General features: G+C 38.9%; 1 protein-coding gene across 6 annotated transcripts in view; it reads left to right on the plus strand.

Moving 5' to 3' along the window:
• LOC126251840 (pericentriolar material 1 protein-like) overlaps nt 1–13,873 on the plus strand; it is a 781,694-nt gene that overhangs the window by 562,791 nt on the left and 205,030 nt on the right. For all 6 annotated transcript variants that reach the window (XM_049952507.1, XM_049952508.1, XM_049952506.1 and 3 more), the window contains one exon: nt 5,570–5,907. In XM_049952507.1, the coding sequence (XP_049808464.1) occupies nt 5,570–5,907 (338 nt within the window). The remainder of the gene's footprint in view (nt 1–5,569; nt 5,908–13,873) is intronic.

A 13,873-nucleotide genomic window follows, 5' to 3' on the forward strand; every position in this document is an offset into this window, starting at 1 on the left:
TATATTAACAGTAAAAAATGCCTGAATTTATAGTTCATATCCATATATCTCTTTATAAGAAGCTCTGTTGTAATTCAAATGTTGCATGTCTTTACCACAGACAAAATTGAAGTACACTATTTGTTTGGAGAGAAGAGATGAAATCTATGGTCACATATAAATGAATAAGTGTAGTTTTTAGTAAGTCTATGTAAGAACTGATTGAAGGGATCATCTGCAGCATAGAAATAATCTAGACAAATCTGAGGAGGGACTAACATCTATGTCATGAAAACATAGGTGCCATGATGATGGTAGTAGTAGTAGTAGTAGTAGTAGTAGTAGTAGTAGTAGTAGTGTTTATTCATCCTTTGATCGTTTTGTACAGCAGCATGGACATGCCACTAAGGAGGACACAGAATGTAGATTGCATAACTGGAAACGAGTTTTTTGTCCTAATTATGTACAACAAGTACAATGTAAATCGTACATTCTATCTCGTATCTTGTCAGTGACGCCACTTCACACATTATTTTACTCTTCAGTTATTAGCACACTTCAACAGCTTTTGGAATGCCCAGTGCCTGAAACAATCAAAACAGTGAAACCGCACCAGATCAGATCAGTCTTTATATAAAAGTCATAGTAAAACATGTGTATAAGTGAACTAAATGACAAGACTGTGTGAATGTGAATAATTTTTGTATTACTTGCTGTAAAAACTATTAGATATTATCATCATTATCATCATCAAAACTTTCTAAAATATATCTAACAATGAAAAGTCCAGGATGGAATAACAACAGTATTATGAAAAGGATAAATTTCTATCACCATATAGAGGAGATATTGAGTCGCAGAGAGGACCGACATAAAGCCTGCCATACATTCAAGCTTTTGGACAAAAGGCCTTCTTCTGAAGTTGAAAAACAAACACTCATTCACACAGGCACAACTCACACAAGGATACTACTGCCTGTGGCCAGACTGCGACATCACCTGCTGGGAGAAGCAATCTGGTGTAGGGTGGGTGGTGGGTGTAAGGAAGTGGCTGGTGTGGAGAGAGGGAGGGGAAGGAATAGCCGGGCAGGGTTGGGGGAATGTGTTGTGCTGCTTGTGGGAGTATACAGGGACATAGTGGAGTAGGATAGGTTTGTTAGGTGCAATTGGGAGGCTTAGTGGACAGGAGGTGAGGGGGAAGGGGAATGGAAAAGGAGAGAAATAAGGCTAGTGGGTATGTTGGTGGAATAGAAGGCTGTGTAGTGCTGGAGTGGGAGCAGGGAAGGAGATGGGTAGGCGAAGGATAGTTGTGAGTTGTGCTTAGGTGAAGGTGTGCGTGTCTTCTACTTCAGAAGAATGCCTTTTGGACAGAAGCTTAAATGTATGGCAGCTTTTATATTTGCTTGTCTGTGATTCACCATCCTCTCCTAAATTCAGAGCAGGAAAAAAAATCAGTACACCTTTTCAGAGGTTTCTAATTCGATCAAGATTTATTGCTGCAGCGGTGCATATGGAGTACATGAAATGATTACATTTACAGATCAGTAGCACAAGCAGTCTGTGGTACCAAGTATCTACCAATGCTGAAACACACATATTAGTACATGTTATAGCCTCCATGGGCAGCAATGCTGCCAGTGACTCTGGCACCCATTGTACAGATGGTGAATGCTGTCCTTGGATACATTATGCCACGTCTGCTCGACCTATTCGCATAGTTCGGTAAGAGCTGTTGGTTACTGAGTTGGTTGAGTCACTTCTTGTGCCATCATATTCCACATGTGTTCAATCGGAGACAAGTCCAGATATCGTACTGACCAGGGAAATTGCTGCATGTCCTGCAGAGCATGATGAGTTTCACTGGCAGTGTCGGTGAACATTATCCTGTTGGAAGTACACATCACCTTCCTGTTGCAAGAATGGTAAAAGTATGGGTCTAATAACATTCTACATGTAGCAAATGCTGGTTAGCGTCTTCTCCACACCCCAGACCATAAGGCTTGGGGGTAGAGCTGCGTTTCTTGGACAATACGTACAAACAATCGTCACCTGAATGCAGGCAGAATCTGCTTTCATCGCCAAAGACCACAGCGCACCATTCCATCTTTCAAGTGATCCTCTGATGGACCAGTCAAGTCCTGCACGCCGATGCTGTGGTGTGAGAGGAAGATCGGCTAGAGATGTGCGTGCTCGTAGTCCTACTGCTAATAACTGGTTCGCAACAGTTCGTGTTGATACATCTGTGCTCACAAGCACTCTTATCTGTGCTGTGGTAGCTGTACGATCTGCCACTGCTGCCCTTACAATATGACGATTCTGGTGGGCATCTCTGCTGCACAGATGTCCAGAACCTCATCTACAGGTATGAGAATGTTGATGTGACCACTGATATCAGCATCGTTGCACAACTGACACAGCATATCCAACTGTTGTAGCAGTTCTCTAAAACGACTATCTCACCACTCGGCAGACCACAATTTGACCCCTTTCATACTTGCTCAGTTGAGTTGGCTGTAGGAAGCACAAATGCATCTCTATGACATGGTTGTCTGCTTGCTTCATGTGTTTGCAGAACACTGTCTGCAAGCTTTCTTTATTAAAGGACAGACTCAGATGGCACTCTGGCAACTGTGCGACTACGCTATCTGTTGGTGGATGATGTTGAAACCATTACTAGTACATCTAATATTGCCCAGGTGGCATGTGCCATCATCAGATCAAAATTGAAGTAATCTTTCCAGGTGTACTAATTTTTTTTGCAGCAGTACATAGCTAATGTTTTTACATCCTTTGTTTCTACAGCCAATACACTGGAGAGTGTTATAGGTTTATACAGCTTGTTTCTTTGGTACAGAGCCTTTGTATGTACTTCTCCATGAAAATTGTTCATATTTCTAGTTTCATAATTGCAACCTTTGTGTATGCACAGTCCTACAAGTTCAAAATCAAAAGTTTTTAAAATTATTCCTGCACGATTTGCTATTTGGATGGATTACTAGTTTCAGTTCGCCATCTTCAGATCGGAAAACATTTTTGATTAGTGTTGGTGCCATTACAGCTTCACACATCATTAAAATCTTTCTAAAAATGACAGCATCCATACATGATGTAGTTGAAAGCAGCTTCTCATCGTTTTGACCAGTATAATTGAACGATGGTCATAAAGCATGTTTCTCTCTTCAGACTGACCAGTTATCTCCCTTGTGCACCATGACCCTCACTGCTTGCCCTGAACTTTGAGCCATGATTGGTTGCTTCAAAGTAACTCTAGCAGTGCTGTGTTTGACTCTGCTAGCATTCAACTAGCTATTTGATCAGCTGCAGGGTAATTTCTTTGGCCAAACAGCAAGGTTGCAATGTAAATGTAACAAGGCTCTCAACATACAGGGAGGTGTGATGTGCCAGTAGCGAACAGTGAGATGCCAGCAGTGAGGTTGCAGCATAAACATAGCCTTACACTCCCCATTCACTACTCTCCTTATCATTAATTATCACCTCAAAAAAATCAGTGTGCAACAATGAAACGTGGTGATGATGGTTGGCCTTCTCTGAATATCTGCCTATTGGTGCAACACATTTTTCCCAATGACAGATGACTTGGCAGAGACCCAGGTTTCACAAGCCTTCATTTTGCACCTTCAAAATCGCCTCATCCTCATTTGTGAACTGCTTGCCATGCAGTGGTTTCTTCATCCAAGGACAGAAGATGATGTCACTGGGTGTCATATCAGAAGAACGGGGTAAGGCAAAATATGATAGCCCGCAGAAACAGCAGGTGTGACTTTGACTTGAGCATAATTAGCTGGAGCATTGTCACGGAGCAAAAACACCCCTTTGCAGCTTCCCATGACACTTCTTCTTCGGAGCCTCCGGTAACCTCATCAGGAAATTTCTGTGTTATTCTAATCTATTAGCACCAATCCCTAGGAACACAAAAAAACATTCAGCATTACCTTGCCTGATAATGGCTGGATCTTAACTTTTTTGAGAGTGGTGGTTAAGCCAAGGGTTTCTGCTGCTTTCTTTGCTCCTCTGTATCGTAGTCATAGTGATACACTCAGCAGTTGCCCATGGTGATTAAGTGGCTAAAGTAGTAGTCTGGTTTGTTGTAACAGAGCTGCAACATACCCACTGTTGCCGCAGTTCAGTAGGCTTTCTGAAAGGGTGGGAGCAGTTGCAGAAACCAGTGGGCAGCAATCTTTGTTATGTTTGAAATGTCATGCAAGATGTTGAACTCTGATCCATAACTGATCTTCACTTTCTCTGCCATCACATCAGTTGAGATATGCAGGTCTTCTAGCCCCAGCACATGCACTTCTCTTCTGATTCCCTACTCTTCACAGAGAGATGGCCTGCTGTTTCGTTCTTTGTCATTCAGACTTGTTTGACCACACTAGAAGCATCTGCACCATCTAAACATTGTGTCATATGATTGTGCATTGTTGTTGTACTCTTTCACCAACTCAGCATGGATTGTTGCAGCATTGTTCCCCATCAAATGCAGAAAACAAATTGTCACACAGTACTCCAATCTATCAGTGGGCTGTACCACTTTGTTTTGGCTTCTGTAGCAGAGTGCTACGGTAGCATGGCACATGTACACCTATGATGTAATGTATTCTAAGCTAATTGTTTGCTCTTAGAGATGGAAGAAAATCCTTCACCGGCCGCAGTGGCTGAGCAGTTCTAGGCGCTTCAGTCCGGAACCGCGCGACTGCTACGGTCGCAGGTTCGAATCCTGCCTCGGGCATGGATGTGTGTGATGTCCTTAGGTTAGTTAGGTCTAAGTAGTTCTAAGTTCTAGGGGACTGATGACCTCAGTTGTTAAGTCCCATAGTGCTCAGAGCCCTTTGAACCATTTTGAAAATCCTTCTTATTTTTTAATTTTATAAATAAATTATGAACAAATTAAAGGTATATAACTGAGAATAATTTAAATGCAAGTTTTATATGTTTCATCACTTTTTCAGTTAATTTCTGTTAGTGTATTATGTCCTACATTTGTACCATATTTTTGTGACATCACTTTGTGAAGTTCTCTTACAGTTATGTTAAATACTTTAATATTAGTTGTGATACCATGAATAAAAGTTTGACTTGTGCAGAACACATTTATTAAAGAAAATGGCTGGTCTCTCACTATACAAAAGTGTTACCCTCGTGGCCACAATGCCTGCTCCTTGCTCTTAAAGACTTTTCCAGCATCCCTTGTCTGACATCGCATCCACCAGCCACAGAGGATGCATTCACTACAACATTGCAACTTAAAATATATCTTTGACTACATATGTAGCTATTTACTCTATTTAAGTGGAGGCTATCACTTGTGTTGTCACAACTTTATATTGTTTTCAAATTTTTGATCAGAAAAAACAGCAAGAGTTGCATCTTGCTGGTGGAGGGGGGAGGGGGGGGGGAGATAAAAATCAATTGGCATAAATCTGTGCTCATCAAAAACTAGGTTGATGAACTTCTGCACTTACGACAGTTCAAGATGACAATGTACTGACAGTCATGTACATCTAAATTTTAAGTTAAAACAGGTATGCTGTTTTCAACAAAACAGACTTTAAGACCTTTTCTTTCACAGCTACAACAAGAACGAGTCGGGACCAGATTGGAGACACAGCTGCCTCTTTCAAATGAGCTTCTGAATGAGTCTTCCACAATTCAGAACGCCAAACCTGTTCCTGCTGTTAATAGTGGTGGTCCATACAGTTCTGGATTGCCTACGGATAGCGTTGCAAGTGCACACTCACTCCCTAACTTGGTGGTTCCTTCAGCAGCTCCTGTTCATACTCTCCCTCTTCCTGTACCAGTGCCAGCTCCGCCTCCTCCACCGTCTTCCGTTGTGCGATCACCACAAGCACTGAATAACCAAGTACCACCAGGAAACCGCGCCAATAACTACTGGGACAATTTCCGGAGGTAAATGATCAAATCTGAAAAGTATTTACATTTACCATTGTCATAATATTTTTTTGCACACCTAATTGCCATTCGACTGATATTTCTGATCATTTTCTGATATGCAAAAATTGTATACTTCAGTTTTATTGTTGAAGTGTAAATGATCCTTCTGTTTATCTTCTTCGATATGCCAATATATTCTTGTATAATATTCATGTCTCAGGAATATTTATTGCCATTGTACCTACCAGTATGTTAAGAAGAAAAGAATGTTTTAAAATATGCAGTCTTGTTATTTTGTTCATCCATAAAGTGTAATTTACTGAAACTAAGTTGAAGATGGATATATTATCATCATCCAGATGTATGCATTAGTTGTCTTAACAAAATTGTATGTATATTTCAGGCGATTGTTGTGTTAAAATAATGTCATATTGAGTACCAGATTTTTACCTGGTCATGTTTCTGAGAAGTAGCATTTAGCAAATGAGTCATCTTCATATCTGTCACACAAGGAACCTATTTTAAAATATCTGCATGTTGCATCCTCTTAATTTATATGTGTAATTTGTACAGCACCCAGTACATTCACAAGTTTTCTCGTACATTCATAGTTGCTCTTGGAGGGAGAATTGGAAACTGTGTTGCAATTCGTAATGGGACAACACTGATATCAAAATGTTGTATGTAGGCTCTGTTAAAAACTGGAATTACATTCTTATACTGAGTGTAATTTGTTTAAAATAAAGTAAAGCATGGGAATGGAGTCAGCCTACTGTGCTATAGACTGAGATTTTCCACAAAACAGTTATTTCTTTCCAGCTATCATTTTGACTCGAGTGACCTAAAAGGTGTAGAAATTACACCAGAGGTCATATTTTGATTAGACTGTTATAAATATCTATGTACTGTACAACTGCTAATTTCATGATGTATCCTAAAATTAATTTTGAAGTGGAAGTTGGTACCAGCTTGGTTTGAGATGAATCAGTATTACAGAATAAGACACATTAAGTAAATTTCTCATATTTACCCAGTTCTGCAGAATCCATGTGCAGGACTGTAACTAGCAAAAAGTATAGAGATCTTACAGTAATAATGTGTGTCTCTTCATCCTAGTTGATTCTATGTGGGAAAGTAACACAAGATATTGATTCTGTTCAGCTGCCCTTTACATACTTCCAGTAGTGTACTTGAGTTGTAGGTGCTCACCTTTAATGTTTCTGGGCAACTGGTTATTTATTTCAGTCAGAATGAATGTTTAAAATTAATAATTGAAGGCAATTTACTCATTAAAAATGAATGCCAAATATCCCTTGTCTGATGGGAAGACGTAATGAAATGCAGAATGCCTTGGTACCTTTAGTTTTCACTGACTATTCTCAAATAAAACAAATGAAAAAAGATAAAAAAAGAGGTTGATATGCCACTCAGAATGTGGGGCGAGAGACTCCTGTGTTAAATCAAAAGAAAAAGAAGTGGGTTATCTACAGAATACTGTGTGTGTGTGAAATTTGCAAATCTCAACTCGGATTCCAGAACCTTCTTTGGTGCAACATTTTAGTACTTCAACATGTTCTGTTAAACCTTCATCTTTGGCTTGAATGGTCACTCCTCCCTTCTTACAGAAGAAAGTTAATTTCAATTACTGCAAAAGACATAACTTTTATTTTCCTGAATTATTGATCCATTGTGTTCTGATTATTACAATTGTGTAATTTTAAGATTTTCTAAATTGAATTTTTCTGGGTGGCATATATCAGTGTAGTCACTACAATTAGTACTGAGGTGTGCAGTTCATTCATATGATAAGTGACAGTTGATTATGTTGCTTGCTGTTACTTAACAGATATTTTCAGGGAACTTCCATGGTACCAGAATTGTATATTTTTTTCCATGCTTAATTGCAAAGTTATGGAAACATTGTTATGTCACCAGATTTATGTAGAACTGTTACTCAGTTCACAAAGTTAACACAAAGGTTTGGCATGGCAACAGATCTGTCAACATTTAGCCCACATGTAAACTATTTTTCTACTGCGTATACCTAAAGACGGGTTTTAGAAAACATGAAGTGTTTAATATAAAGCCAACTTTTTAAATTTGTTAGGCATATTATTACTTTGCACGCAATTTAGTAGTATACTTTCTCTTTACAGTGATGCCCACACTGAATCACTGTAAGTTGCAAATGTTCTTCTGTTCTTTTCAATATTTCCCCATCTGAACCACTGATGTATTTGGGTTGATTATTTTAATTAAACTAAGATTATATTTTTTCTTGGATGTGTGAAAGGAATACAACCAAAGAAATAAATGATGGTAACTTCTTTTGTGGTTGAAACTATACACAAAGCAGGGTGTATATACACCAGGACAACTAGGAGGAAGTTTGGGAAAAATGTGGAAATTTTTCATCTGGGAAAAACCCAAGAATTTTACAGAATTACAGGGAGTTTTCATTGTTCCACCTTTCAGTTACATTTTTGTAATTTTGGCTGATAAGAACAGGTACCGTACCAAAGAATTTTATGTTAGCCTGCTACTGCAAAATAATACTACAGCAATAAAACATAAATGAGAGAATAACACCAAAATGTGCCATGTAAAGAAAATGTGCCATTTAAACAACACACCAACACCTGCTGACAGCAAAATATAGTCTATACAATACGTCATAACAACAGACTGCTTTCAGTGAGTGTGATGTCACAACTGTTTACATTTCTTACAGGTCACAGAAAAATATTGTGAATGGTGGTCTGAGAAGTATTACTGTCAAAGTAAATACCCTTTTACGCAAGATGAATTATGTTACATGTGAGAGTGTGCAATGAATTTCTTAAGTCACAAATTGTTTGACTCTCATTCAAAACTTAACTCTTTGAGGACCAGCCACTGACAAAAATTTCCAGCCCAGAAGACCAGCCATTTGTGCCATTATTTAAAATGTGCACATATGTGTTTGATATATGTTATTTAAAGGGTAACATGTGCTAAAAGACCAATATTATATGTGAAACCTTAGCTTTTCTTGTAGCTATACCAATGCACATTAATTTAAAACTGTAACTTTTCCTGTTTGTGTCTTCACGTTACTTAAGTCCTGTTGCTATTGGCTGACTACATCATGTACCCTATGCTCTGAATATCTGCTGTCAGTGGCTGGCGAGATCATGTGATATGAGCTATAATTGTCTGAAAAAAGTGATCTCGATTTCAGTACCTCAGAAGCTACTTTGCTGTAGCTGGCGGAGTACGTAATATGAAAATATGCAGTGTACATGTTGCCATGCATTGTTTTTTGCTGGGTTTCGTTTGCTAAAGTGCCGGGAAGTTCTATACCCATGTGACCATGCTGGAGGTAGGTGTGATTGTGCAGCAAAACTTACAATAGTTCAACACACTTTTACATATTTCCTTACAAGACTGCAAAACTGATTGTTTCAATATAGAATCCCAAAGTGATTTGTAACAAAAACAAACATTCCAGCATCTCCCACAATCTCTCAGAATTCCCTGAGAATTCTATTCTTTATCAAACAATTTTAGCGAAAGATGTTAGTTTAACAAATTTGGTTCTTTTGCTTTTTACAAGCTCATATCACAATTTTACCGTTGAACTGGCTATCTTATCACTGTTAGTCAAACTATGTTTTGTATTTTGAAGTTAAGTGGATTCATTAAATCTGAACTCACTTGTGGAAAACAATACTAGGTTAATCTTCTGAAAACTTACCAGGGTGTATATGTAGCAAGAAATAAAATTTCACAGATTTTTTCCAGATTTCCTGCTTAAAAATATGCTTTTTCCCAGGTGAAAATACTCTAATACACTGTACTCCAGGTGCAAATATACTATACCTCAGGTGAAAGTGTTAAGTGACAATATATTTTCCTTCGATTATTTTCCCTCGAAGCTGTAAAATTTATCAATCCATTGAATGGTAAAGGTTTACCTCCAGCATGGTCACAGGCCTCGGGTACCTCCATTATTTCCTGTGTGTTCTCTGGGTCTAGGTTCCTTTCCTATTGCATGATTGAGAGTGCAACTGGAAGTAATGAGCATGTGAGTATTTGTCACATGGCTGTGGAGTCGTTATTAACACAAAAGCAATATGTTTGTATGCTGATTTGTATTTGAACTCTTACAGTTTATAGATGGACTTGAATATTCAGGCTTTGGTTCTTTCACACTCATTTCGGGGCAAATTAGTACTTTGCCAACTTTCTTACAGTTTAGGCATTAAATTAACAATGATTGGAGTGTGAAGACCGTTTGGTTTGAAACATGTATCTTTGCTGTAAAAGTCTATTGATGTCACTTTCCACAATTACAGCCATTCAAAACGTGTTATACTGATTGACACTTTTACTTCGCTCCTGAGTGGAGGATGCTGAGAGCAGAATCTTGCGACTAACTTGTAGCACATTGGCTGCTGAGACAATCTCTGCCCCCTATTCCTAGAGCAGACACTTTATAGTGTGCAAAAGAAATGAACGCGTAATGGATTAATGTGTCACAGAAGATTATAGTGAGTTGTTAGAAGGATCAGGTATAGCCTTTGCACTTATCTTTGCTAATATTATTAACAGTCACTATGCACAACAGCACACATGGATCAACACCATAATCACAATGACTAGTTTTTGTTATGGGGCACAATACTGTTGCGTAGCTATGGTTGATGCTGGCCACAAATATTCTGGAGTGGCATGAAGTCAGCCAACTTCCACTGACCACAGAAGGGCCAAATAAAAGTGTGTGATAAGTATGTATTTAAGGTTATCACACAATGACACAGCACAGCAGAGAATAGTGGTGGGCAGTATATTAGCCAGTATTTTGTTTGATTATGAGGTACTGTAACTATTTACCAGATGGATTGAAGGTGAGAAATTTGGTCACTGTTCAAATTTTAGAATACTGTGTAAATACGTTCCACCTTTTAATCAGCTGTAGAACAAATTGGTGACATTCAGATGGAACAAGAAAGAAAATTAATCCGGAATTAAATGTCAAAAAAATGAAATAAATCATATTAAATTAATTATCAATGAAATTGTCTGTAATTGTTATCACAAGGATACATTTTAATGTATCCTTGATACATTACAATGTGGAAACCCAGTTCTAAGCAAAGAAGGGAAAGCAGAAAGATGGAAGGAGTATATAGAGGGTCTATACAGGGGCGATGTTCTTGAGGACAATATTATGGAAATGGAAGAGGAGGTAGATGAAGATGAAGTGGGAGATATGATATTGCGTGAAGAGTTTGACAGAGCACTGAAAGACCTAAGTCGAAACAAGGCCCCGGGAGTAGACAACATTCCACTAGAACTACTGACAGCCTTGGGAGAGCCAGTCCTGACAAAACTCTACAATCTAGTGAGCAAGATGTATGAGACAGGCGAAATACCCACAGACTTCAAGAAGAATATAATAATTCCAATCCCAAAGAAAGCAGGTTTTGACAGATGTGAAAATTACCAAACTATCAGTTTAATAAGTCACAGCTGCAAAATACTAATGCGAATTCTTTACAGACGAATGGAAAAACTGGTAGAAGCCGACCTTGGGGAAGATCAGTTTGGATTCCGTAAAAATGTTGGAACACGTGAGGCAATACTGACCGTACGAATTATCTTAGAAGATAGATTAAGGAAGGGCAAACCTACGTTTCTAGAATTTGTAGACTTAGAGAAAGCTTTTGACAATGTTGACTGGAATACTCTCTTTCAAATTCTGAAGGTGGCAGGGGTAAAATACAGAGAGCGAAAGGCTATTTACAATTTGTACAGAAAGCAGATGGCAGTTATAAGAGTCGAGGGACATGAAAGGGAAGCAGTGGTTGGGAAGGGAGTGCGACAGGGTTGTAGCCTCTCCCCAATGTTATTCAATCTGTATATTGAGCAAGCAGTAAAGGAAACAAAAGATATGTTCGGAGTAGGTATTAAAATCCATGGAGAAGAAATAAAAACTTTGAGGTTCGCCGATGACATTGTAATTCTGTCAGAGACAGCAAAGGACTTGGAAGAGCAGTTGAATGGGATGGACAGTGTCCTGAAAGGAGGATATAAGATGAACATTAACAAAAGCAAAACAAGGATAATGGAATGTAGTCGAATTAAATTGGGTGATGCTGAGGGTATTATAGTAGGAAATGATACGCTTAAAGTAGTAAATGAGCTTTGCTATTTGGGGAGCAAAATAACTAATGATGGTCGAAGTAGAGAGGATATAAAATGTAGACTGGCAATGGCAAGGAAGGCGTTTCTGATGAAGAGAATTTTATTAACATCAAGTATTGATTTAAGTGTCAAGAAGTCTTTTCTGAAAGTATTTGTATGGAGTGTAGCCATGTACGGAAGTGAAACATGGACGATAAATAGTTTAGACAAGAAGAGAATAGAAGCTTTCGAAATGTGGTGCTACAGAAGAGTGCTGAAGATTAGATGGGTAGATCACATAAATAATGAGGAGGTATTGGTGGTGGTGGTGGTGGTGGTGGTGGTGGTGGTGGTGGTGGTGGTGGTTAGTGTTTAACGTCCCGTCAACAACGAGGTCATTAGAGACGGAGCGCAAGCTCGGGTTAGGGAAGGATTGGGAAGGAAATCAGCCGTGCCCTTTCAAAGGAACCATCCCGGCATTTGCCTGAAACGATTTAGGGAAATCACGGAAAACCTAAATCAGGATGGCTGGAGACGGGATTGAACCGTCGTCCTCCCGAATGCAAGTCCAGTGTGCTAACCACTGTGCCAGAGGAGGTATTGAATAGAATTGGGGAGAAGAGGAGTTTGTGGCACAACTTAACTAGAAGAAGGGATCGGTTGGTAGGACATGTTCTGAGGCATCAAGGGATCACCAATTTAGTACTGGAGGGCAGTGTGGAGGGTAAAAATCATAGAGGGACACCAAGAAATGAATACACCAAGCAGATTCAGAAGGATGTAGGCTGCAGTAGTACTGGCTTTCCTGAGGATTCTGATGAACGTGGAATGCGGAGCAATGAGTGAGCAGCAAATTGAGTCATGTAGCTAACTATGGGAACCTACACGTGTACTTTGGTTTTTTATGAACATCTACCATGCTTAAACTGCAGTTTGCCTGAGTCCATTTGAATTGCCTTTAAAAGTGGACAAATACACAACAGTGATATACATTTCTGCAGGAGCTAGTAAAAGTCTAGACAGAGGCAAGTGGCAGGTGGCATACTTACAAGTATGTATTCGTGCAACAGTGTTGTCGTGCTCACTGTGAGGTATGAAGGGAGTGAAAGAGGGTGTGTCAGCTGCTGGTTCTGCGCAGCCATTGAGATGGCGGCGGGAAGACTGTAAGTTTTGAAGCAAGAGACATTGTAACATTTGCACGTCAGTATAGAAGTGAAATTTGATACGTATTTGGCAAAAAACAGTTGCATTCTCGAGTTCCCCTGTAATCACAACCTCAGATATTACAACGTACCCAGAAAAAACAGCAAAACATTTGTAGCAATGAAGATATGAGTTTCACATCTGTTCTTTTTTGACGATGGTGGTGATAAAAAGTAGTGATACCAAAGACCACAGGTTTAGTAAACAAAATAGGTAGTGAAGATAAAAATTAATGTAAACCATTTATTTTTGTTTATTTTATTTCTTCTTGTTTTATCAAAATGTAGACAATCAATAAATGGAATAAGTTTAAAATAGATATAATGCTAAAATTATAGGCAGATACTTAATGTCAATAAAACAGTTTGTAATTTTGATTAGTGACAATATATTATAAATAATTTTTTCCCAAGAAGCCTTATAACAAAGGGTCATCTTATTTTCATGGTTGTCTCATACTTGGGTAAACACAGTAGTGCCACGGGGAGCTCGAAGGTAGGGCACAGTCATCAGCCATAGGAGTCAGAAATGTAATGCTTGCCGTGGGTACTTTTCTAGCTGCAAAACTGAGCTCAAGGTGCATCACATGGCTGTATTATGTTACCCAGTC

The sequence above is a fragment of the Schistocerca nitens genome, chromosome 4, assembly GCF_023898315.1.
Source record: "Schistocerca nitens isolate TAMUIC-IGC-003100 chromosome 4, iqSchNite1.1, whole genome shotgun sequence".
Lineage (NCBI taxonomy): Eukaryota > Metazoa > Arthropoda > Insecta > Orthoptera > Acrididae > Schistocerca > Schistocerca nitens.